The sequence below is a fragment of the Branchiostoma lanceolatum genome, chromosome 15 (genome assembly GCF_035083965.1).
Source record: "Branchiostoma lanceolatum isolate klBraLanc5 chromosome 15, klBraLanc5.hap2, whole genome shotgun sequence".
Taxonomy (NCBI): Eukaryota; Metazoa; Chordata; class Leptocardii; order Amphioxiformes; family Branchiostomatidae; genus Branchiostoma; species Branchiostoma lanceolatum.
In genome coordinates this window covers 15,981,380-16,008,830 of record NC_089736.1, presented here as the reverse complement: position 1 = coordinate 16,008,830, position 27,451 = coordinate 15,981,380, and the positions used below count along the sequence as shown (strand labels likewise).

The 27,451-nt window shown below is 44.2% G+C and overlaps 2 protein-coding genes across 2 annotated transcripts; one reads left to right on the top strand and one right to left on the bottom strand.

Annotated features, from left to right (window-relative positions):
• Positions 1 to 307: 307 nt before the first annotated feature.
• Positions 308 to 7,863, bottom strand: LOC136420821 (uncharacterized). The gene is made up of 5 exons (XM_066407930.1): positions 7,122 to 7,863; positions 6,007 to 6,417; positions 2,479 to 2,763; positions 2,156 to 2,213; positions 308 to 1,502 (listed from the first exon to the last, which is right to left on the bottom strand). The coding sequence occupies exons 1-5, from the start codon at positions 7,180 to 7,182 to the stop codon at positions 740 to 742; spliced, it is 1,578 nt and encodes a 525-aa protein (XP_066264027.1). The 5' UTR covers positions 7,183 to 7,863; the 3' UTR covers positions 308 to 739.
• A 1,512-nt stretch (positions 7,864 to 9,375) lies between these two features.
• On the top strand, positions 9,376 to 27,193 carry LOC136420820 (uncharacterized). Its single transcript, XM_066407929.1, has 18 exons — positions 9,376 to 10,804; positions 11,200 to 11,577; positions 14,303 to 14,433; positions 14,724 to 15,095; positions 15,274 to 15,330; positions 15,817 to 15,930; positions 16,567 to 16,706; positions 17,579 to 17,663; positions 18,296 to 18,412; positions 19,419 to 19,466; positions 19,901 to 20,010; positions 20,319 to 20,407; positions 20,970 to 21,043; positions 21,387 to 21,479; positions 21,753 to 21,834; positions 23,878 to 24,244; positions 25,140 to 25,226; positions 25,687 to 27,193. The coding sequence occupies exons 1-18, from the start codon at positions 10,797 to 10,799 to the stop codon at positions 27,052 to 27,054; spliced, it is 3,720 nt and encodes a 1,239-aa protein (XP_066264026.1). The 5' UTR covers positions 9,376 to 10,796; the 3' UTR covers positions 27,055 to 27,193.
• Positions 27,194 to 27,451: the final 258 nt, after the last annotated feature.

Genomic DNA, 27,451 nt, shown 5'->3' with positions numbered 1-27,451 from the left:
GCGTCTAAACCTCTTTAAATGTTCAGGTACTAAGTAGGTTTATGCCATCATCTAAACGTATCGAAGCAGTACTATCTAACTTCAGCTTTAGAAGTCTTCCACCTTTCTAACTGCAGCTTTAGAAGTCTTGCACCCTAGCGAAATAGAGTTTCTAAACGTTTGCCTAATGTAAAGTAAGGTATCCCAAGATTATTTAAAGTCATTTATACAAGCTTACGTTCTTTACCAACACAGCACCAGTAAAGTCAAGTTCAATATTCGCATGTAGGTCAAATCCATAAAGCAACGCACGAGGAGAGCGGAAAGATAATGCTGTTCTGTATCGTCATTTTATTTGATCTTTATAAAACATCATATACCATTACCATACATTCACACAGTTCTAGATGTTTGTGACAAGGGAGCTTACACAAAACTCGGTTTCACCAGTACATGAAATATTCAACATATGGTAACTACTTTACCGACATTTTGGGTCTCTAACGTGGAAAAGATGACGTAAGTTTACATTTAAGTACAATCATTGTGCAACAGCATCACAGAACAATATTTTAAACGGATCTATGCTACATGCTACGTCGTTTGCGTTGTATTGGAACAAAGTTCTCCACGCTATACCTACTATTTTAACTAAATACAACGAAGAACAGAAAATTACTTTAAAAAGATGATAAAAAGGTTTAACATGTAAGTGAATAACAAAACATGGCGTCCAAACTCTTACGAACAATGAAGGCGACTAGTTATCCTCGTAATGTAGGATGATGATTTTTGCCAGCAAAAATCTATCCCTCCCATTCCCGTTTTGTGGTTCAAAGGGTAAAACCTCCCTGAAAAGTGCATCAATACATTCCTGTTGGATCTCTAATTCACCATGTCGACATATTCGCATGAGATAGTCTTCCTCGCCTTCATTTTCTATAAGAGTTTCCACGTCAATAGGGGGTCCATTGAAGTGTTCATGGACAGACGTATACCCCGAATTCCTGTATAATTCATACCCGGTGATTCTCATTTGATTTGGGGACATGTTTCCCGCTGTTCTGATGGGACGGTTATTGGTTGTTTGTCTACATTCCTCCAGGGCTGCGTTGATTATAGGAAGATATACAAAATGTAGTGCAAAAATATCTACGTCTGATAACGTATCTAAAATGCCCTCTTCTTCGAATTGTTGAAAGAGCAGCTTAAAGCGATTGGTGCAATGCGGCCCCACTATTCCCCAATATCGCTCAATTGGCACATTATGCACACTCGAACCCGTGAAATGTGCGTTATGTCTGGCCCCCCTCAGTTCAACCATAAATCTACCAATCTCAACATTCTCCGACCCCCCGTCGGTTCTTATCCTACTGGGAAATCCATATTCCCTGACGCCCAAGAGAAAGCACCTCTTCATTTGGTCGGCCGTGTTGCATCCCGCGGCCATGAGAAACGTGCACGTCTTTGAATAACCATCCACAGCGCCTTGCACCGAAATGCCCCAACGTACTGCATGCCGGCTGCAGGAAATACAGGAAGATTGTAAAATTTATGTTGTCCTTAGCAATATCATAAAGTAAAAATGGTGTACTAGATCCAAGAGGGGAAATATACCTTGTATACCTTGTTCCGGTGTTAATGTTCAAATTCTATTACTTTAATAAAATTTTGTCATTAGTTATGCAGATGGGGTATACATTTCCAGCATTAACCATTAGGCTGCCAGTCCCGGTTTAAACAGGGATACAGAAACATGCCCTGTGTGCTGCAACTGGTTATAACCGGGAGAGTATCCCCTAGAAGTGATAAGAACAAATGTTAACTGTGTCTTATTCTCTGTCCCAAGAGCTATCTACCGACACTCAAAAACCACGACCATGGCATGTCTAGAACACGAGATATCAAAACTGGAAGTTCATCTGCAGTACCGTAACAAAACCGGAGGTTCCTCTGCAGTACCGTAACAAACCGCTAGGAGAGGTAACTTGAAACTTAATCATTTTCATGTCGCATCAAAACTTATCCACATTCAAATATCAACATTCATCCAGGCCTTCTCGAGGGATGGTTGTTCATCCACATCCGGACATCCACACATCCATACAAACGCTACCTAAAATATAACCTTCTTGGTAATGAAACATAATAATTCAGTTATCATTCGTGTACGTACTTGTCTCTTCTTGGGTGTCCGTTCAACTTATGGTAGCTATCGATATGCCAGACCCATCCTGAAAAGGTAGAGTTATATTTGGGCATTACTTGTCTAGAAATAGTCATTCACAAAACGTTCTAAAACATATTATAAGTCAAAAAGCCAAAAAAGATCACAAAGCCTGCTATGGAGGTTCCCACCAGCTTGACTAGCGCATGCTACCACAAATGGTTGGGGGTTGATGACATATTATTTGATTGCAAATGATCGGTTTCGGAAGAAGATATGTAAAGAAGTTAGCACAGAGATGCTTGAAGCATCTTACATATCAAAAGCCTTACCTGGACATACTGCCCTGTAACGTTGCCTTCTAACTGGTATCGGGAACCGCGCCTCTACCCGAGGGCCGCCTACACGTCGCAATGACTCAGAAACTCTTCTTCTTTGAACATTTATTCTTTCACGTCGCAACGCCCCCACTGCCATTGACCTCCCACAGTTTGGGTCTCCTTCCAAAATGCGTGCCATCTCCAGGTCTAAGTCGGCGTCAGATATGTTGCTGTATCGATTTCCTTGCACTAACCCATGCTCCCTTCTCCGTCTGTACATGGTCGACTCTGACACTCCTGTGGAATGAAATACGTCCGGAATTCAGTTTTAACTACCAATGCTTGCTTTTTTTATCGACGCTTTACTACCTAAGGGACCATACGATATCTAGCGGGGGAATGGGTGTTGCGTTGGTGGGGGAGGGTCAAGGAGAAAAAAATTGAATTGTTGTGCAATAAACATTATGAAGAATGAAATTGTAATTGAATCTATATCAATGAATTACCGTTTTATTTAAAGACGTTTCAAGTGTCCGCCAGACACATTTCGACAGTGAAGGAAATAGCGTTTGCTTAGGACCTACAGAACATTGAGTTCCAGTATGAACAAAACAGGTAATGGCTAAATAACCAAAATGTAACTGACAAGATAGTCAATAATATGTTGTTGTTTTTTTAAACCAGGAGGAAGTAAGTAAATACAAGGGAAAATGCCATTGAATTACAAAAACAAAAATCATGGCTCCGTTCGACGCAATGGCATTGCGTAGTGGCATCTCTTACAGAAAGTATACTAGTATTATTTCAACAACCGCCACGCAGACTTACTTGTTTTACACATGATAACGCTATACCAAGGAGGTTTGATATACTCATTGGCTATACATGGGTCTTTGTTAGTCTATGTCACGATAAACCTGGCTTGAAATACTGATATTACCGCGGTGTGGTCTCACCAAATATAACAGCGTCTTAGAACGCCCTCCCCCTTTTCAAATCTGATACCACAGCACAGGATCCCCTTGTCCCGCTGTATACAAAATCAAAAGGGATCCAAAGCGGTATCATTATTAAAGTTCTATCAATTTAGTTTCATACACGTCGGATAGACTTTCATTTGATAAGTTCCCGGGTGGGGTGCCCCCTTGCACAAGGTTCTCGAGCAAACATCCTGGGCTGTTGGAGTTTGTTTACCATGGTGGCGGAGTGGTGGACAGTGGTGCGCCTTTGATATCTTTAGAAGTTTTGCTGTGGGTGTGTCACTAGAAAGGCAGTGATCCATTTTTCGCGGGAAATTTAGAGTGGGGGCGGAGCTAAGCTCACGAAACCGTATAAATTGCCACATAGTCTTGCTGTGCTGGGACTGTTGGCGGACTTTTCAGTGCTGTTTCCAGATTCTTATTTGATTCCAGTGACTTCTGTAGTTGCAGATGGTAAATGCAGAAGTACAAAAAAAAAATGTCGGACTATATTCATTGACTACGCAACATCGCAGGACTGTAGTAAGGTTTGACAACCTGAGAGATGTGTGTTTCTCAGGTCAGTTTTTCAAAACGTAAACAAAGATGAGGAAGAAGTTTGGTTTTGACGTCGACTAGTCGTTAAAGCTACAGTTCCTTGTGTGTCAGGGCGACCAAAAATCACGTGCTAGGTTAGCATGTACTGCAGGTTGACCCACTTTACACAATGTGGATTATTCGGCTTTGAAAATAGAGTTTGAATTTCAAAAATTTCACGGGGGGAAAGGCATGTTAGTTTTGCGAGCGCGTACCGGGCTAACCCTGGCTTATGCTTCGGTCCCAATTCCAATCCGGGCCCCGCCCTGGCAGTTTGCGGGAACGAAAAATATGATATAAAAGACAACAAAAGACACAAAACGTAATAAAATTACTCCTAGCCATATATAGTGTATTTTATTGTTATTCACCTTGTATTATTCGTTTTCGCAAACAGCCCGCCCGTGCCCCCGATTGGAAATGTGACGGAAGCATTACCGGGCTTACAGGGCCTACGCTCCTACGATAAAAATATGTCGGGAATATATGTCGCCCCTAAAAACTCCCTTCTGTGTATATTTTATCAGCAAAATTTGCTCTTGAAAATTCCCTGTGGAAAATGCCAAAAATTAAGATGAAGCTCTTCTGTATTTTTGTCACATATAGAGATGTCATTAAATTTACTTTGTTTACTAGCAGAACTTGCTCATCAAAATTCGGAAAATAGTTCAAGATGTCAATGGTTCCATGGTTCAAGATTTTTAGATTTTCCTGTGGGTGCATGTTGCGCCTCCCGCGGCGAAAAATATGTCGGAGGGCGTCGCCCCCAAAAAGTCAATCTGTATTTCTTTTTACAAATCGAGATGTCTCTTTGATTACACCTAGCTTCCTCTTCCCGCAAAATTTGTCCCTCGAAATGCAGCAAATATCCGTTCAAAGGCTCCAGCTTTAAAAATTTTCTCAACTATCTCGCCCCCTATACAATTGAATTTCCTACTGCCGCCTCTGGTACAGACAACCGCTGGTTCCCAGTTGTTGTTTTATAGCATGCGTCAGCACTGCTGAGTCAGCAGCTATCCCAAATGGACGCCTGATGTCCATGTACTAGTAGTAGTAGCTGTCTTATAAATGGGGGTCGTTTTTCTACCATCTTTACAGTGATACGTGTAATTTTTTTCGAGGTGGGGGAAGGGTCATGAAATTCTTTGAGATGGAGAGAGGGTCATGGAAAATTTTGTTGACCGGACTTCCAGTACATTTGTAAAATGTCTCTCACATCACGAAAGTTCTCCCGCTCTCAGACAAAATTCGCTCTCAATTACAGGACAAAACGCGCTCTGACGTAGAGATTATAGGCTCTACCAGCCTCCGCGGGTGGCTAGGAAAGTAGTAGAAATTGGCCGAATAGAGTCAACTGTATGAAGGGAGTCGGCTACGGAGAGAGGGTCAAATATTGCAACCCTAGGCCTGCGAATGTAATCCTCTATGGCCAAAGTCCCGGCAAATATTCTCCCTTTAAACGGCGTAGTTAGTCTGGTTGAGACTATAGAGATTCTGTCACTTCAAGAGTCCGGAAGTGAGAGAGAATTTTGCGTTGTATATGTGGGAGAGAATTTGTCTTGAATGGTCTGGAAGTGGGAGAGATTTCTGCGCTGTATATGTGTAAGAGAATTTTTGCTGGTGCGGCCTGGATGTGGGAGATAATTCTATGTTGTGTTATTTTAGAGACAATTTGGTGCTGTGTATGTGGAAGAGATATTTTGTTGCATGTCGGAAAAAATCTGTCTGTTATTGTTAACCATTTTTTGTCTGAAGGTGAAATAGAATTTGAGCATCTATATATGGGTGATAAAACTTTCTGTGTGAGAGAGACCCCTTTTCAACACTATTGTGGGAGAGAAAATCCTGTGTGCCTGTGAGACCCATTTGTAACACTTGAGTGGGAGAGAAAATCCTCCCTGTGTGTGAGACCCTTTTCCAACAGAGGTGTGGGAGAATAATTGTTCTCTATATATGTGTATATATGCATATTGCATGCGATTACCTTGAATTCTTGCTTGAACGTTGAAGGCCACCCCTGCGTGAAATGACTCTGTCATGGAAACTGGGTCAATGACAAATCGGGGTCTACCGCCGGTGTTTTCTTGGGCTGGCAAGTTCCTCTGCTGGGTTGCGGCGTCGATTTGTAGTCTACACTCCTCAAGTGTTGTTCCTATGTTTTGCTCCAGTTGTCGCATTTCTATCATGAGCTCATGTAAGGATGGTGTTTGCTCTGGGCCTGGTATTCGCTGCAGTCTTGCCCGCATTACTCTAATATCGCTTACGATTCGTTGAAGTTCTTGTTCCTGCTCTGTCATGGCTTGAATACTGCTGGCTGAATCTAGAACATCTCTAGCCTCCCGCCAGACGGTCTGTGCATTGTACAGAAGGTCGCTTACTTCTCCTGGTGTAACGCCTACACAGGAAAAAGGAAAGAAATTAGCAAATGTCTGTAGAATACATCAAAAGAACATTGATAGATTGATGTGTGAGTAATTGCGGGAGCTCTACAAAATGTGTGGACAACGTCTACACAAGGAGGTTCTTCACAACCCTCGGTGAACATTTCCTTTCTAAATTTTCCCCCGCTGGCCGATATTCACGAAGCTATTAGCATTTTAAGTACGAGTAGCCACACGGTCCACGTTAAACCCCTATCTCACTGGACCGGCGACCTAAATTGAATTTGTATTACCCTTTGCTTTATTATGGGAATGTAATGAAAAACCTTGTACTGATGTTTGTTTGTAAACGCCAAGGGGTGGTCAACTTTAAACCGACTCGGTCGCTCAAACAAATCTGAACAAAAAATCGCGCTACTTCAGACATTTCCTATATCTTCATTTGCTTGTCCAATGACACTTTCCTTTCGTCACGGTATAGCTTGTATGTTTTAGTGCCATCTTCTTGGCCGGACACCGGCATTCTATCTCTGTATTGTTTTTATTCAGACCCTCATTCCACTAGGGGGCGACCTTGCCGCGCTCTCTCTGAGACCTAAAATTGACCAATGCGCTCAACGAATTTCGTAGAAAGATAAAGACTGAATCTTTTTTTTCGTTTGTTAGAGCGCCATCTGGTGGTATGGGGGTCTGAAGGATGAAAATAAACTTGGCTTACCTGCAACATATAGAAAAAGTCTGGCGGCTGCGATGATCACGATGATTTGAAGGAGCTTCATCGCTCTGATGAAAGTCAACAGCTGAAGACGCGTGCGGCGTTTCCCCACAGTGGGCAGGAAAATTTGAGGCACATGAAAAATTATCGACTTGAAGACTGTAAATGTTAGGAATCGCCTGCACGGTATAACTGTGCACACGCTTTTTGGGACCTACTTCATAATCAGCATGGGATGTGGACAACTCGATCCTGTGCGACTGCGTGACAAATGGCAGTAGAAGAAGGGACCTTGACAAAGCGTATAATCCTGGTATTGATTAGATCATCGACGTGAAAGCCTTCGATATTGACACACAGTCTACAACGTGATGGTACCGGCCGCACTGTTAGACTGTCACCACGGGAGATCCGGCTATGGATCGCACAAGGGAAGTTGTTAAAACAGTTTTTGAATAGCATCCACCTTGCAAACGATATCTATGTTCAAATCACATATTGCCCAACCTCCGTACACATTACTGTATTAGATGCATGAAACTCTAGAGGTAAATTCAAAATCTATAATCAAGAGGGAAACACCTTACTGGCAAAAATTATTGTTTCCGGGTCACCTTGCTAATCTAAGTAAAGCTGTTTATAATGAGGTATGGTTTCTCTTTTAGAGGCAAATGCGACACATTAGCAGACATTAGCACGTGTCCGTTAAGTCCGTGGTCATGTTATGTTGTGGGAAATTTGTCGATTTGAAAATATGTTTTTTTTTTACCATTCATAGGTTCAAAGGACTTCTATCCTTATGAATCTTAATTGACGGCCATATTGTCTCTGTCTCTGTCTCTCTCTCTCTCTCTTGTAAACTCTTATGGTTGGTGAAAATTAGAAGTTAAGGCAGAACATACACGACTAGAGGATATGTTATGGCTTCACATGTTGCCCGATCGCCATACGTATCAAATATATCAATTTAGATGCTAATAATGTGAACGCCTTGTTTGTACCAACTAAACCTTTCAAACCAGAAGCCATACTGTTGATGATTCGCAGTATGCATTCTTCATTACAGGAATTGCACAATAGCTGGCAAAGGCGACTCGTGGTCATGTCATTATGTTGTCGGCACTGTTAAAGCAACAGCATCTTTTTTTACTATCTCCATGACAAATGGAGATATAGTTTTTGGTGTGTCTGTCTGCGTGTTTGTGTGTGTGTGTGTGTGTGTGTTTCTGCACTGCAGTAGTCAGCGTAACTCAAGAACCTCTTGATGGATGACGATGACGTTTGATATGTGGGCCGGTGTGTTGAAGCCGAAATGCAAGGTCGTTTTTGCCCCCCTCATGGTACTGCAGCAAAACTTCTGGTTTTGTATCCTTTGACCTGGACATGCTATGGATTTTTAGTGGCAGATAGCTTGTGATGTAATAAAGAGGTGGTGTAGGTTTGGGTCCCCAGCAGCTTGTTTCCTATGCTCCTTGCTTGCAGTCATTGCTGTGTCACGGCAGAGTGCCGAAGTTGACACCACCCGTGTTATAGGCACGTGTCAAAAACCTCACGATATATCGATGTATTCCCTCCATTGTTTGTTTTGTCTGTCACGCGAGAGGGATTCTTGACACGCGCTTCACCACCGCACGATAATTGAGAGAACAGAGCTACTGAGGGATAACAGATCTCTTGGCCTGATCTGGTCTGAGCTGGAAAAACAGTGTGGCACGTCTCTCTCAACCCTAGGGCGAAACGAAAATGAAAAATGTATCGGTTTGAAAATACAGTTTATCCATTGGTATATTCTGTCGTTATCAGGGAACCCATGCATAAGTATTGCCGTTCAAGTTGAATACGTGTGTGCGTTTCCTTTGTAAACACTAGTGGTTTGGGAAAGCATGGATTCCTTAAAACGATTATATCGGAAAACTTATAACTCTCGCCAAGGACGCAGCATGGCTCACACTTTCTATGGAAGCCATCCGAGACGAATATAAAAAAGACGCATATAAAATGTTCGCATATACTTGGCGACAATTGGATGCAAAGTGTCTGTCGAGAATTACGGGGCATCTAAGACGACTATGAATTCGGAGATATCGCAACAAGGTCACATAGAAATGGATTTGTATACTCAAGGAAGTTTCAAATTGAGGCCTTCCTGAAATTCCACCAAGCACCTTGCACACATCGTCTAAACAATACGGCAAGCCTTGTAATCGATCAGACAAAACTCTATACACATTTCCAGACTGCTGACTTTAGAGGCTGCCAATTTCGCTGTAAAACATCCAGAAAAGGAAGCATAACACTTCTAGGGGACGCAGTATGGCTGTACATTTTTAGAGCAAGCAGATGCATGCACAGGAAATCGTGCACTCATTTGCCTGACTGACACAAATGTTCACACGAAGTTTTACAGCCATTGGTAACCTACTGTGGAGTGAGCATCTGGGATCATTTATGGATGTCAGGTACTGAATGTAAGACTTTGTAACAATTCCACAATGATCACAATAGTGCATGGTCTGCAAACCGCATGTAAATCACTAGATATGTTGCCCGCCCGCCATACGCATTAAGTACGTGATGATACATGGGGAGAGGAAAACGCTTTACTAGCAAACATTGCAAATTTCAGGTCGCAGTTGCAGAGTGGAAGTGACAACACGGGATAGCTGGCCCGACAGATCGACTCATTAGCACGTGTCCGCTAAGCCCGTAGTCATTTAATCTTGTCGGCACTTTGTTTGAACTTCAAGGATTTTTGTTTTATTTCACTAGTCTCGTTTATCTTTCCGTTATCCATGGGAGCTTGAATGGCCCTTCGCGGTTGATTGATCAAGAGCCTCTACTTGCACTCCAGGGGCGTGTCAACAACTGATTCTCTTCATCGTTTAGTCATTTCGTGGCACTGATAGTTTCGGCTACAGTCTGTAGCGCGCCAGGCGTCATCGACGCACTTCACAACCACACGGCAATTGTGACTTGGCTAAGGGATTGTGGTGCTCAAGGAAATTGTGCAGTGCCAACTACTAGTAGTCTCTGACAAACATATAACACGTGTCTCTCAGCTTGTAGGACAAACGAGGAAAAAGTGGGAAATTTGTTGGAAAGTTTTATTTTCTTTCCCCCCCCCCCCCCTCTTTCAGGCTTAGCGCGGAATAAGTCTGTGGGGTTCCTTGGTAAAGTCGACACGCGCCGTACATAGTAACACGACGTTTAGAAAAGTAGGATAACATTGCTCTAGAAGATCGAAAAGGCGACGCACAAATGACAATTTTAGTGGTCGTAGTATGGCTTTAGGTTTTAACTATCGGATGTACAGGATTTGTGTGTGCAATGTGCTTTCAATAAAACCGTGGCCGACACAACTATTAACTGTACATATTTCACTGTATTACTCCACATATTTCACTGTATAGATGTAGATGTTAGTTAGGTTTGTGTTAAACGACCTGTATCTAGCCCCTCGGGGCACGAACATACAATAAAGGTCTTCAATCATCATTAACAGTGTACAGTAACAACACCTTGTCATTCGCAACCTACATCTGGGATCGTTTAGGGATGTGAGCCGCTTACACGCTGGTCACACAGGCGTTTGGTCAGCAAGGCAGTGTCTAACCTGAATTTTTCAAGGACAGCCGACTAATCTTGAACTGCAACGCGCCAGCTGCTCAAGTGAATTTTATGATCAGGTACGACATTTTGATAACGTGTTTCTGTACATATGTATGTAGATTGTTGTCTGTGGTTAAATATTGGTGGATTCTTTCGTATGCATTCGTGTTGGCCTGGAGTCCAGCCTTGTTACTTATGTTAGTGTTGGCCCGCTCACAAAATTGATAGGCCAAGGAGAGGTGTTGGGAGACGGGGGTTAAGTCAATAAGGCTAACTGGACTTGGGCTGGGTTTGGGTGAAATTTTGAGGAGGGAAGCTTTTACGAGACTTTGATTTCAAATTTCGCAATTTCGCAAATGTCAAGTGAAGTTCGAATTCAACTTTTTGTTACGCAGAAAAAGAACACGGGAATGTAGCCAGATTCAGGTGATGTAATTCCATAGCAATCGCTAAAGTCATAATACTTCCACAGGATGGCCAACGACAGAGATGAGGACGGGTTTGAAGACGTTTTAGCGGAAGCACGGCGGATGAATGCCGACGATCGGGAAGTCCCCGTGCGACATCCACCTGAAGACGTTGCGGTGGAAACCCATCCTCGCCGTAATCAACAAACCGCCGGGGCTATCCAACGCCGCCCAAATCACTTTGTAAGAACCTTCGTTTTGTTGCGTACGATCTTCCAGGTGGACGCACCTTCCCGACCGGCAGGCCGCGAATTGTGTACGGCGGAGGTGCAAATCCACAACGCATCCACAAGTTTAGACACGCTTCGCGCAATCCGGAGCGGACTTCTAGCTGGCAACATCCGCCCAGCTGATCGAAATGCACTCCAGAGGGCTTCGATACAGTAAGTTTTCATAATTTTTTAACTATGTAAATTTGTAGCGTTTCTCCAGCGATGATTTATCTTTATCGTTTTATTATTTTTTTTTGTGGGGGGGGGGATGAATACGACGGGTTTTGTTATCTTAAGTGGGGCAGACAGTGCCTTTGTGAGAAATTCGTGGTAGTTCAAGATGAATTCTTTACACAATGTTGGTTGTCCCGCTGTGGTTATACCCCCATTCCACTCGGACGGCGCTGTCGCCACGCGATCCCTGACGCACTTCCGACTAATGCTAATCGATTTATGGCCGTATTTGGTTGCATTGATATTAGTACAGTACTTAAACTGTTATTTGTACATGTGTAACAGGGACACTATTTTTACTTTTGGAACACTCTATGACATTTAGAGCCATTGTTACCCTGTGTATTTGGTAGCGTTGATATCTGTACTTACGTAAACTTACTCTCCAAGCAGAGGTAAGATCTGGGATATTTTCGACGTATATCGCTCGTTCTCATTTAAAGGTTTAAAGGTACAAATTGCTGTCGACAGCCTTTACGATTTGATATGAGCCAAATTACAGGCACCATCGATGCTTCCTTCATTTTTCCACAACACCTATTTTGTTTCACGAAAAATGCATCACAACATTACTTATGGGCTTTGAGGTTGAAGAAATTATAGCAATAGGTGTCATAAAAGCGGCCGTCGCCTGATGAGACATGCAAAATTTGAAAAGCAGCCGAAGAAGTAACGATTCGGTTCAGAGATCCAAGTACCGAAGCCCTCCGAAAAATCAAATCAGATCGCTCCTGTCACTGTTCTTGCACGCAGTGCAAGATGGACTTATATGCCTGTCGCCAAATTCTGTAAGGTCCGTTACTGTTTGAAGTAAGACGCTCCTGACATTAAGATATGCCACATATGAGGTGCCAAACTTACGTTTTTTTGAAGTCTCGAAACTTTTTTGGCTTCTAAAAGTAACAAGTAAGAAGTGTTTGCTATCAGTTGTGAACCACCTCCCCAAACAAAAGACATAACAGTTATGAATGTAATCTCCGTTACCATCGTTTGATGCTCTCTGTGTTGTTAACAAGGCCTGGTGTAGGAACGCTGCCCATTTTCTAATACCCCCATTCCACTTGGACGGCGCTCTCACGGCGCTCTCACGGCGACCTGATTTTGGCCAGATCGCCGTGAGAGCGCCGACAGCGCGGCGAGAGCGCCATTGAGAGCGCCGACAGCGCGAATAGAGCGCCGACAGCGCGGCGAGAGTGCCATGCGCGCCGTCACCTCGGCGATGGTTTTGAACATGCTCAAAACCTTCGCCGTGAGAGCGCCGAGGATGGCAATCAAAAAACGAGCGCCGAGAGAGCGCGGAGCGAGCGCGGTGAGCGCAGAGAGAGCGCTGTGAGAGCGCGGTGAGCGCCGTGAGAGCGCCCAAGGTGGGATCAAAGGGCCGCAGCGAGCGCTCAAGGATCGCAGCGAGCGCTCTATGAGGATTGAATGGGCTTAACTGTAGTTCAAACTAATTTCATTCTTGAAGTGGTGTATCTTGAATTTCTGGGAATCTTGTGGTCAAATCATAGTTTTGCTCGTTGGTAATACAAATTGACCAATACCCAAAGGTACTTGCTTCCATTCAAATTAAATTCCCTCCAAGTTTTATCGTCAGTGGTTCAAAATGTGTTTCAAAATTCTGTGATTTACGTTTCTATTGTAACGTAGAATGATAAGCTATATTCATTGCAAACAGTTAACATGACAGACAACACAGAAAAAACAAGTTGAACATACATATATTACTTAAGACACAAACTGAGCGACCGTGCAGCGACTAAAATTAAATCTGTTTTCCCCTTGATTTTATCATTCAAATATGATGCAAGAGGTAAAGGTATGACTTAGAAGACCACAAAGCACACCAAACGTAACATAAATTCGTTCTTTATCTCTGGAATTCGTTGAGTGATCTGTGAAATCCTTAAAAAGTTGCTGACATTTGACATTTTGGTCGCGCTGAGAGCGCTCAAAGGTCGCCGTAGAGATTCCAATTGAGCACGTTTTCCAGGAGTTCGGCGCTCTCATGGCGCTCTGGCCAATTTTAGGTCGCCATTTATATTGATTTATTGTTTGGTTTATTATTGATATATTCAATCAACTGATGTTCAAGATCTTTGTCGCAAAAATTTTGGTAAACATCTAAACAAAACTCAAAAATTTTCGGTAACCTCCCGTGATAAACTAGCTGTCATATTTTTGGGATCATAAAAGGAGATGTTTACCTAAAAATGAGGTAGGAGTGCTTGGGAAATGAGCTGATCAAATTATCGAACCTAAAAATCGCTATTTTGCACATTTCGTTGAGAACGAGCCTTTTATGTGTGCATTTCAATAATTGTTATAATTAAAATTTATATAGACTTTGTTGGTTGTGTTTGTTTCCTGACCGCCCTGAACTAAATTAAATATCCGGCCGAAATTTAAACTTGACTTGGCCAATTTCTACTACTGGTACCTTTGGGGTCTGATAGGAGGACACGAACAATTTCAACATACCCATGTGTAGGAAAATACAACACAGATGTTACAGAACATATCAAATAATTAGCATACCGACTTGAAAGGCTGCACGTCTCTGGCTCGTCTGTGCCCCACAAAGTACAGTTGTCGTTTTCTGCCTTTGGTCATTTGTTGCGGAATACGTATATCAAAAAAATGACCCAAACTCTATCTCCTATAGGAACACGCGCCTGTACCGCTACCGGGTGCGCCCTCCGGCAGGTATGCAAGGTATCGGCGAAGCTGGGTTTCCATCAGCTCAAGTCCTGAAGGCGAACAGTCGCCATGACGGAAGGGTGTATATGTTTATCGGTACGTCCCATTGTTGCTAATAATCTGTATGACTTTTTTATGAATTTTGATAATCTTTATGCATTTCTGTCATCATTAAGTTGTTTCAGTTGCATATACATGTAATTAGATTATCAAGGACATGTAGCCAGTTGGGTATTAGAGCTTAGTGGTGAAACGGAGGCTTGTACGCCAACTTTTATCTTGTTTGTTTGTTTCCTTGATTTGTTTTTAGCCCATCTCTGTCAGTATTCTAGATGTATAGAAATAAACATGATCTGCCACTAGAACTAACTTTGACTACTCTTCAGAGAGACAGGCACCCGGACCAGAGAACACCACGCGCCAAACACAGGCCCGCAGGGAGAATGTAAGGGACGACACAGCGCTGCAAGGGACGGCAGAGAACACCACGCGCCCAACACAGGCCCGCAGGGAGAATGCAAGGGACGACACAGCACTGCAAGGGACGGCAGAGAACACCACGCGCCCAACACTTGCCCGCAGGGAGAATGCAATGGACGACACAGCACTGCAAGGGACGGAAGAGAACACCACGCGCCCACTGACAGGCAACTCGCCTCCACCTACTTCTCCGGATCCGTTGTTCGATTGGCCTGACGACGATGGGATGGGACAAGAGAATGAGAACGTCGGTACAAACATGCCCACCATCAGCAGAAGTATGTCTTGTTATCACAATTGTTATGTTTATATATTGTAAGACGTGAAAGACAGGGAAGTTCGCTTAGACCCTTAATGGTTTTGTGATTCTAAAATGCATACACTGCAAATTAAAACGAAAATTCCAACGATGATATTACATAAAACATCTTTCTTTCTTCTGATTTTATCTTTAAGGCTACATTGTTCAGAGCGCTGTCGTGGGAGACTGGGATTCATCGGGCACAGCTAACGGTAGGTCGGCCACATGAAGCGTGAAATTAAATATTGAATAGAGCATTGCTTATTTTTACATTTATCTCCCTCATGAAAAAAGGTGTTGTATTTGATGTGCATGCATGTGTGAGCTTGTGTTGGTGTGACTGTATTTATTGCTTTAACATATTTGTGACCTGCAGAACTCAAGAACATGCGGGTGGACTTAAATGACGTTTGGCATGTGGGTAAATTGTGGGAAGATAAAGGTCAATTTCGATAATTGTCGGGTCTGATGTGGCTATTCTGGATATGTTATGGTCTAAGACGTGTTCGGTTTTCTGACGTTTAATCAGTCGGAGTAAGTGAAGTCTGAACTGACCACCTGTTGAGTGAAGGTTGGACTGCGCTGATAGAGCACATCCCAATACTTGCAGTAGGACAGTCGCTGACTTTTTGTTTGAGCCACTTTTTAATGTGCTATGTACAGATGTACTTAATGCAAAAACATTGTTGTTTTGACAGCCACCAATGGTTTCACCGTGAGAGCCCACTCGTCTGGACACGACGATCCGGGTACAGAGGATGGCGGCACTTACGTCGCCATCAATGGGCAGAGGCACGTGATTGATGAAGACGGTTAGTATACGTCAAGGGAGTTGTTGTGCATGTTTTCTTTCCAATTATAGCACATTGATTAATACTTCTCTTTTTCCAAAATCGTTTGAACTACGTACGTGTTACTTTGAATCGACGATTAATCCTAATTCGCCAAACACTTGATTCGTGGCATCGTGTGGCGCAATCAGTATGGTGTTTCGGCCACAACCGACAGTTCATGAGTTCGTCAAGTTCGCCAATCAAGTTCGTAACCACTGATATAACGTGTTATTTACACCTGAGCGAGTACCGAGCTTCGGTTAGGGATTTCCCTCGGATAGGGCGTTAAATAGACGTTCCGTGTTTGAGGAGAGCCACTCTTCGGACACGCCAAGAACCCACCGAACTTATCGAAAAGAGTAGGGGTCCTTCCCGGTGTGACAGGTTCAAAACCTACAGTCCTATGGTCGTACATGGGCAATCGTCGTATTGACGTCACCTGCGCGCCGAATGGCAGTCACTCCAGACCCTTGCGATTCAGCCCCGCCAAATGTGCGCTCCTCGCAATTCAGTCCCTGGCTTCCAAGAGAGAGAAGTCGGCCACCCCTACCCAATAATTGAACAATTATATCATGTATAGGCACTCACGATTGTCTATTTTCCATATATCTCCAGATTCACGCGGTCACCAGGTCTTCATCGTTAAGAAGCGGACGGGAGACATTGTGAAAAAGGCTGCTTTCGACACACACACGGGTGGCGGCGGAGCTGGCGCGGCCAGACGAATGACTACTTTCTTGGACCACGTTGAAGAGGTAACCGTAGTCTAGCCGCCGGAAAGATTCCACAAATTTCCCGTGATCGTACGAGACAGAGCTGATTTCAAACTGCCCACACCCAAGTTTGTCCGTCGGAAGCAAAGAGCAGTACAAGGGAGGTTTCAACATTGATCTGACCCAATTTTAGCCATTGTAGGGGACTGAAACTGCACATATATCAATAGCCATAATTTTATAAGCCACATGCTAATTTTCAAATCTGAAATTTAGTCAATTTTTCTACTTTCTTTTCTACAGTGGAGTGAGGTATGTGTTGAATTCAGAGCGGTTGTCATGGTCCTGGAAACCCATTATGTTGATTAACGGTTTCTGTAGACTACTTTCCCGGATCCCATAGCTTAAGAACGACACTTAATAAATGAGTACAATTTTTTCCTCTTGATTGTTGGAAAAATGTACAAAACCTTTAATCAACAGATTACGTTTTCGGCTATGAATTCAACCGCCTCTAAATTCACACCTCACTCCATTCTAGCAGCTGTAAAACAAGGACTGTTAAGATGTCAGGAAGGAAAATTGACATGTCACCTACAGAGACATTCGTCGCTATACATGTGTAATTTTAGCTTCTAACTGTAATCGAAAGTGACTCAGAGAGGAACTGATCTTGCTTCCGACGGACAAACCATGCTGTGGTCAGCTTGAAATCAGCTCAGTCTGTCATGGTAATTTGAACAACAAACTGAGATGGTTCAGACCCAATACGATATCTGCCTTTACATTGGTGCCAAATTTCAACTCATTTGATGAAAAAATGAGCCTGTTATGAAGCAAAAGGCGAACCTTAATGACTCACCCTCGTATACTAGAATAGTATCTCTCTTATAGTTGCTCCTATTCTGCTGCAGGGACGGATCATAGTTATAGTTGTCCACGACACAGGCGACACCCAAGTCGACCTGGGACAGTACGGAGCTACAGCTACTCCCCCAGGTACTGTGTCTCATTTGTATCCATATATACCATCAACAGAGGTTCTAACCTACGACACCATTGCCTTAGTTTAAGGGGAGACTCAGTTATCAATGAATTATCCCATTTTGATGGTTTCTACACACTCGTATTACTTTTAGGCATGTCAGAGTCCCTGTATTGACTTTTGTTTTACCACAAAAGGGGATGCAGGTACCTACTATAAGAACCTGTACTGTGGTGTCCAAATTTTGACCTTATTTACTTGTTTCTGACAATTTTTCACCTATAATGGGTATCTTGGCCATCTACTCTCAGTGGACAGCCCTGATACCTGTTAGATCATCAACTCCTAGGGGACTGTTTTTGGTCAGAGGTCTTTGATAGTCAGGATTCTAACTCACAACCCTACCCCGCACTGTGTGATATGATTGACAGCTGTCAATTCTGAACTTGATTTCTCTAATAAGCTGACCTCCATTTTCCGGTTGGTCGTGAGAAGAGAGATTGAGGCCAACTGCATTTCGTGCTTTTGCCGAATTGAAGAATTGCGACATCATTGGATACAAATTCAAAGTAATTGACATGTATGACCCTGTCGGGTTCCTGTAGTGGTTGACACTTATTGAATGAATGTTTACATTCCATAACAGGGAACGGAGAGTCGTATGCAATGATAACGCAGAAAGGAGCTACTCCTCCTTGGTTCGTTGAAAAAAAGAGCTGTAGAGGTGAAGGACCCACTGTTGCAGAGGCCTTTATACCAACAGGTAGAAAAAACACAATTCAGTTCGGTGTGAGTTGTTAATATCTGCCCCCTGAACGTTTATCATACATTTCTTTCTAACATTGACGTAAGTTGACAGCTGTACAGCATATCTTATATAGGTGATTAAGCAATTCCGACGAATTCGAATTTGGATTTTGATATACTCAAGAAAGTAAAGGCAACCAAAGCAATATCAGGGACCGAAAAATGGAAATAAAACGAATGCTGCAATATTATTGTAGTGACCTTTACTAAAAATGTCCAGCACATTTGTCTGATAAGGTCTCATTCCTGTATTGCTCCGAGTGGGTACCTAAAAGAGTCCGTGGCCCAAAAAATGAACGACTGCATGAACGTGCGTCTATATCGGTGGGAAATTTCCTTTCAGCCAGCCCGACTGGTCTCAAGCGTCAAACTGATGAAAGCTCGTTTGTAACGGACGAAATTAACAGGTAAAGTTCGACAGCAATTTATTTGCAATTGCCATAAAAAGGAATTGTATGCCAACTGGTAGTTGGCAATTTGTTCACATGATCTACAGTACATGTCATCAACATTAAATGTGCTCAACAGAGAATGAATGACATTTGTGCATTTCCTATAGCTTTTTTTACGCCCATGTAAAACACGATTTATAAAATGTAAGCCTTTGGGGCGATAAAAAAACTCATGAATATTAAGACCATGGCCATGCCATACCAAACGATGATCCCCTTAGGTTCGTAAGCCTAACACAAATCTGGCGACGATTTTCAGTGAGTAATCATATTACAACGAAGTCATATTTTTGCATCATGGACGTCGCTATACATTGTGATAGTGTTGCTTGAACTAATCATGTATAGCTATAAACTAGATAAGATGACTTTTAAAATCCCATAATCGGGCCATAACATTGCTTTGGTTGCCTTTAAACAGCAGCAGACACAGATAGGCGTCCAATATTATCATGAGGCAAGCTTCCCAATCATTTATTGAATGCGCGATATTATAAATCTTTTTTTAAGGCGGACAAATTGCGGAGGACACTACGGATCGAGGATTTGATGTGCCAGGTCAGTTTTTTTTTTTTCATTTCCATTTTACACTTGCTTCACCGAACGTTTCGCTAATTTCTGAAATCGATATCTATCTTCTAGAAAAAACTGCCGTTAAATGCTTATGGATACCAACAGATCGCGAAAGATTCTTTAAGTCATATCGTTACAAAGTTCCCGAATAGAACAGACACGTGTTTAAAGGAATTCACTTGGGGCCAAGCCCTTCATTAATTTTTAGTAGCCAAAAAGACATCTACCATATTTATCATGTCATAATAATGTTCAAAACATACAATGCAAAATGTCACATAATAATAATCGAAAGTCGCTAGGGGGCAGGCTCAAATAACGTCAGGATGTACAACTCGAGGCAAATACACTTGGTGCTAGAATATCGTTAAGGTTTTTGTCCTCCGCTGAACTGAAGTACTCTGTTATTTTATACTCAGAGGGAATCGGTGGCCGGGTTGCCAGGGCAGCGCGTCTGCAGACACTCATGCGGCTAATCGTTGGCCCATCGGAAGGTGTGCCACACGTTTGGCCTTTACCTTTTAGTGAGGTAGGTGAGATTTTATGAAAAGTTTCTAACAAAAAGTATTTATAATATACAATTGTCTCAATGGTCCGTTTAGTCAGTGAAAAATCATAAATGTGCATTGAGGAATTTTGACAGTGCCTAATTACAGTGCATTGGCATTGTCGTTTTCAATCGGCTCTCGATATGTTTGCGGACAAAAGGAGCGCCAGCATTATAGGGAATCAGGCGCGGTATTGTATTTACCATGATTGCAGTCCACAGACGTATTATACAATCATGAATTTTCACCGCATAAGATTTGGAGATTTATCCACTGTTTATTCTGACAGATGCGCGCCCAGTCATGCATGGATGTAAGGCTTCTTCTCGTCATGCTGGTCAACGAGAGAACGATTGAGTTAATACGAGATATGCTCAGGTAAACTTGACAGGGTTTTCAAGGGATACCGCTAGATAATTGTGTTTTAGTCGAAATTGTATTTTGCTATCTTTGTATCAATATTACACAGGTGTCCCTGTGGTGTAGTGGTCTGCTCTTCTGTCACTACCACATCTGGTTCAAATTATCTTGACCAGAAGGCCCGAGTTCGTGCCTGGGTACCTGAACAAGAGGCGCATTGAGTCATACCAAAGACTTTATAAAAATGGTACATACTTCTGAAACAGTATGGAAGTTAAACACACTCCACTGCCAGTGGACTAGCCCCCTGCTGCAGTAATTGCACTCAGTGTTGCCCACGGCTACGAAACGGAGATGGGCACCGCCCTATACACCTTATAGTGTGGGAGGATTTTAACTAAATAACTAACACAGTTTCGATGTGTGACATGTTTGGGAAGCAGATATTGGTATATTCCATATACCCTTCCATTTGTCGAGAGGACTCATTGTGCAATCTCTGAGAATTTTAATTAGTATATAGTTTTAGGCACTTTTAAATGTCCTGTATGACAACAAATGGGCACGTACTGTACTGCAGGAATATAGATGCCACGGCCGCCAACATCACAAACTTCTGGCCGTATGAAGAAGGCACTCAAGATGCGGATGAAGGTAAGTAAAAATACAGCAGATCGATGTTACGATCCAACGATGTCGACATTCGGAAAACTGGTCGATATTTTGGTGGACACTTCTTATTTCCTCAGACTGTTTACACCTTGCCAAATTGGACTTTCCGACAGTTCTCCTACATGCCCTGAACTTGCTCAGGAATAAGTTGGAAGAGCTAAAGAATCAAGCAGTGGTTAGTCGGCACGATCGGTGCGGCCAAATTTTGCCTACACCACGCCACTGGCATTCAGACTTTGGTCGTGATTCTAAAATATGTAATTAGTAAACTTAGCGAATAGTTTGGTAGAAATCAAAATATCGGCATTTCTTATTTTCACCTCAGTTGCTCAGTACAGTGGATCCCTCAGAAGCCCCGTGATGCTGATCCTGACTCCAAGGGGACACGCTCGGATGGGCATTTCCCGCTGGTTCGAAGGTACGCATAGATTAAAATTTCATCAACTTAAAAATCACTTGATTGTTATGCTGTCCCATGTATCGAACTAAATCCTTTGATTAAGACGTGAACAGTCGTTGTAAACACGATATTCTATCACCTCCAGTGACTTTTGCATTTGTATGCTATTTGTGGACCAGGTCTTGTCCGCATTTTTCAGAGTTCATTTTTTTTTTATATCCGATGAAACTGGCGTTGACAATCACACTTCGTCATTTGTCAAATGTCTACATTGGTGTATCACGCTTGCAGACGCTGTTCCCAGAACTGTGGTGGCCATTCTTGATGGCATTGCCGATTGTCGGCTGTACTTAGATGAGTTCCAGAGAAACCGGTATGTTTTTTGTTGATAATATAATACTTCCTGGTATGCAACGTATTTCTGTGGAGTTTGTATACCTTCATGTAGATGTAAAAAGGATACACGGGCATATTTGACGAACTTGCAGTTGGTCGAGTGCAACCAAAATCCCCTGCATGTTAAAGACACCCAGAGCGTTTTATGACATTGACATTTAATGCCACTGTTAACCACATTAGCGTGCGGATTTCTTATAAAGAGTGTAAAAAATCGGCACAAAAATAAGCTGCATGGTGACCTTTTAGTTTTACGCGCCTAGTGTAAATAGACCGATACCATCGCCCCGCCCACCTCCGTCAAAACGTAGAAATGCAAAATTAAAACATAAAGATGAAAATATTTGACAGACATGCATTCACTCTCTCATTGGTCGAACCGGTAATTCTGATGGACAGTCAGGATCAGTCTATAAAGCCGGCGTCACAATTCATGCGAGCATCGGCCGATTTTGTAGATCGCCGGAAGCTCGCCGAATTTCAAATTCGCCCGAGCGTCGACCGTATTTTTCACTGAAAACCTGCCCCGTCACAAATTGAACAGAGCTCGGACGACGTCCGTCGAACGCTAATAATCATAAATCCCACATAAGACGGTACCATCTCTTGGACACGGACGAAGTCAGAATCAAATGGCCTGGTAACAGTCTCAAATTTGGACCAACTTTACTTTCTGAGTTGTGGCAAATCTGTAGGGCACAAGTGAAGTAGGTGGGCACACTGAAAATAATCACATAAAGAGGAATTTTGTTATAGACCAATCAAAATACAAGTGCAGGAGCCACAAAGTCAACAGATCAGTCGTTTAACCCCGATCCAAAAATTTTCACCAAGTAGAAATCGACCGAAGCTCGGGCGAACGCCGTCCGAGCTTCGACCGACCGTTGACAAGCCTATCGACGCCCTGCCGACGCCTGGGCGTGCCTCGGCAGACAAACATAGATCTATAATGACTCAGTGGACTTTCAACTAGTCATTTTGTGGAGAAAAAACTCAGGAAGTGAAGTCAAAGCTCAAAAGTCAAGCCCCACTTCATTAATATACAAATTGAAACATCCAAACCAATACCAAAATGGAAACAAGAAGCATTGTCTTCGGTGTCAACATTTTATTTATAATTTTCTTTAATGAAAATTTAACTTTGCATTGAATTGTCTTTCATTAGAAAAGTTTGGCAGCATTCTTCGACAAGTTGAAATTAGTATTAGTTAATATTGCAGTATCATTTATCATCTTATGTTATAAACCAAACTGTCGTTTCCTTTTATCTATAAACAAGAAGGAGTTCGGCCGAGGCCCGTCCAAGCTCCCATCAACACCTGCACAACGCTCGCCCGAAGCACGCCTTACTTTTCATGAGTCGGCCGGAACACTGACGACGGTCGTCCGATTATTGTTCAAGGCCCGTGCGAGGCTCGCACGAGGCCGAAGAGTTCGGGCGACCTCCGACCGACCAAAAATCGGGTCTAAAATCCTCGGATGCCCGCCCGAATATTGGCCGAGCGCTGGGCGTTGCTCGGGCGAGCTACGGGCAAACTGTTGACGAGCTGTGCGAGTTCAAAAATCGTCGCCGAGGCCTCGCTGAATCTAAGCGCAGCTTCCAGTGACACGCGAACGTCGGCCGAGCTCCGAAAATTCGCCCGAAGCCCGTAGAATCGACAGGACGTCGGTCGTACTTCGCCCGCCATTTGGAGCTCGCCGACAAGTCGGCCGAGCTAATTTCTTGATTTGTGACGGAGGCTTTAGGGCTTGGATTTTCTATCAGTTCTCACTACACAACATCGTCTCTTTGGCCCTTTCATGTCGATATGCAATGGTATAGTGTTATTGAAAATTTCTATGTGTAGAGAAGACTAGAAATTGGAGTTTCTTATTCACATTTCAAGTCTCATAAAATGCCTTTAATGTTATCGTCTATTATCCGATTTTTAAACAAACATGACCCCTGAGGTTGTCATGCGTCTGCATTCTGTTTCTAGACCAATATAAACCAAGTTGCTTTTTAACTGGAACACACTAGGAACAGAATTCTAGAGACACGAACTCTGCGCGATGATCAAGACATGGCCCTTGCGGATCAGACCGTCCCTCCGAACCCCGACGACGTCACGGAACAGCAGGGGGGAGAGACCGTCCCTCCGAACCCCGACGACGTCACGGAACAGCAGGGGGGAGAGACCGTCCCTCCGAACCCCGACGACGTCACGGAACAGCAGGGGGGAGAGACCGTCCCTCCGAACCCCGACGACGTCACGGAACAGCAGGGGGGAGAGACCGTCCCTCCGAACCCCGACGACGTCACGGAACAGCAGGGGGGAGAGACCGTCCCTCCGAACTCCGACGACGTCACAGAACAGCAGGGGGGCCAGACAGTAGCGGAAGTTGTGGTGATATTCTTCTCCTAATTTCTCCTTTGAAAATGGGGATAGAGTTTTGGGTGTGGCTGTATATCTGTCCGTGTGTGTATTTGTTTGTTTGTTTGTGTTTCCGGATTTATGTATAACTCAAGAACCTTTCGATAGATCATTACGATGATATTTGGTATGTGGGTAGGTATTGGTATGTGACCTTAGTACTGCAAGGTATATATATATGGTATATATATATATATATATATATATATATATATACCTTGTATATGGTATATATATATATATATATGGTATTAATATGCTATGGTATTAATTTGTTGGTGGCAGATAGCTTGTGGGGAAAGGAAGAAGTGATGTAGGTTTTGGCAAGGACATTGGTTTTGGCGTGCTCTGGAACTGCAGGGGCATTTTCGTCAAAATCTTCCAATTCAGGAGAATAACTGAACTAGGGAAAGGCGGATTTCCATGATATTAGTATGCAGATAGCTTATACAGAGATGTACATGATGAAGTTCAGATTATGTATAAATTGGGACTTAAATGGCATCACGAATAAGTTAAAGCGAAATCTATACCATTGTAGGTGTATTCCAGGTGTATTCCATTATAGGACTCAAATACACACCTGAAAAGCTTTCCTACTATCTCCTCATTTGCTACAAGTAATACGAAGAACGGTAATTGTTTTTAACCGCACCATTTGGATGAAATGTCAGGATGTAATGTCTAGCAAAATGGCTGCTTGATATACGGTGTAACGTTGTACTTCATTGATTAAATTCAAACTTGGATACAATCTAGAAGAATTGTATATACATAGAAGTGAGTTTGACCGACTTTAGAAATTGCTTTGTCAAACTAGGATTTTCCTTTACTTTCTGATTAACGTACGGTTATTTATGTACAATAGAGGCAGTCCTGGCACTTCAAGTTCAGCGTCACAACAACAAGAATAATAACAACAACAACAACAACCCAAACAAGGACCGTGGCCGGGGTAGGTTTCAGGTTGCCTTGCACTTAGACACATTAGATACATAATCACAAGGACAGCTTTTATAGTACATGTGTATGCTTTCGTATCTGCTTAAACACCATCGCTTTATGACATAATTCACGCTTCATGGTCGGCACTCTCGCTAGCACGAAGACAAGTAGGCCTCATAGTAATCCCCTTTTATTCTACGGCCCAATCCGGGACCTGGCCGGGCAGCTTGTGGGAACGAAAAATATTATATAAAAGACAACAAAAGACACAAAACGTAAACAATTCCTCCCATATATTTTGTATTTTTTTGTGTGAATTTTTTTTCCTTTTTGCAAACAGCCCGGTAGGGCCCAGGATTGGAAATGGGACCGAAGCATAAGTAGCCTCTCCGGTTGACAGTGCCCTGTCAGCAACAAAATTGCACAATTGTTTCACCGAATTGTTTTTTTTTTCTTATGAATCGGAACAGCGTCACCACCCTGACCTACCAAGGCAGCTTCCCTCGAGCCAGGCACATGGCGCCCGACCCCAGCACCCAGGAGTCTTCCCCACGGACCAGGCACATGGCGCCCGACCCCAGCACCCAGGAGTCTTCCCCACGGACCAGGCACGTGGCGCCCGACCCCAGCTACCAGGAGTCTTCCCCACGGACCAGGCACGTGGCGCCCGACCCCAGCACCCAGGAGTCTTCTCCACGGACCAGGCACATGGCGCCCGACCCCAGCACCCAGGAGTCTTCCCCACGGACCAGGCACATGGCGCCCGACCCCAGCACCCAGGAGTCTTCCCCACGGACCAGGCACATGGCGCCCGACCCCAGCACCCAGGAGTCTTCCCCACGGACCAGGCACGTGGCGCCCGACCCCAGCTACCAGGAGTCTTCCCCACGGACCAGGCACGTGGCGCCCGACCCCAGCACCCAGGAGTCTTCTCCACGGACCAGGCACATGGCGCCCGACCCCAGCACCCAGGAGTCTTCCCCACGGACCAGGCACATGGCGCCCGACCCCAGCACCCAGGAGTCTTCCCCACGGACCAGGCACGTGGTGCCCGACCCCAGCTACCAGGAGTCTTCCCCACGAACCAGGCACGTGGCGCCCGACCCCAGCACCCAGGAGTCTTCCCCACGAACCAGGCACGTGGCGCCCGACCCCAGCACCCAGGGGTCTTCCCCACGGACCAGGCACATGGCGCCCGACCCCAGCACCCAGGAGTCTTCCCCACGGACCAGGCACGTGGCGCCCGACCCCAGCACCCAGGAGTCTTCCCCACGGACCAGGCACGTGGCGCCCGACCCCAGCACCCAGGAGTCTTCCCCACGGACCAGGCACATGGCGCCCGACCCCAGCACCCAGGAGTCTTCCCCACGAACCAGGTACATGGCGCCCGACCCCAGCACCCAGGAGTCTTCCCCACGGACCAGGCACATGGCGCCCGACCCCAGCACCCAGGAGTCTTCCCCACGAACCAGGCACATGGCGCCCGACCCCAGCACCCAGGAGTCTTCCCCACGAACCAGGCACATGGCGCCCGACCCCAGCACCCAGGAGTCTTCCCCACGAACCAGGCACGTGGCGCCCGACCCCAGCACCCTGGAGTCTTCCCCACGAACCAGGCACGTGGCGCCCGACCCCAGCACCCAGGAGTCTTCCCCACGAACCAGGCACGTGGCGCCCGACCCCAGCACCCAGGAGTCTTCCCCACGAACCAGGCACATGGCGCCCGACCCCAGCACCCAGGAGTCTTCCCCACGAACCAGGCACATGGCGCCCGACCCCAGCACCCAGGAGTCTTCCCCACGAACCAGCCACGTGGCGCCCGACCCCAGCATCCCTGACAGTTCTGAAGCTTGTGCCATTACTGTAGTAAAGTTGTCACACCTAGCTCGCGCTCGGTTATGTGTGTCAGCTAGAGTAAAAGCAAGTGCGAGTACACGAGCATTTAGAAGAAAAATAAAGGCGTTGACTTGACTTGAACATGGCAGTCTGAAAATTTCTGTATTAGAATTATTGCATTGTCATTACAATGACCATGTCATATTAATGAATAAAAGGACAAAGACAGCACAGTGATGGTGAGTTGTGTAACAACTCACATTCAACGTCAAACCCTTTGAGTTCAACGATCTTTGGTTGTACTAAACCACAAAAATACACACAACCGATACCAAAAACGTAACCTTTTTGGCAAAAGTAACTAAGGTGCTCAAAATTATTCTAACAACCAAACGTTAA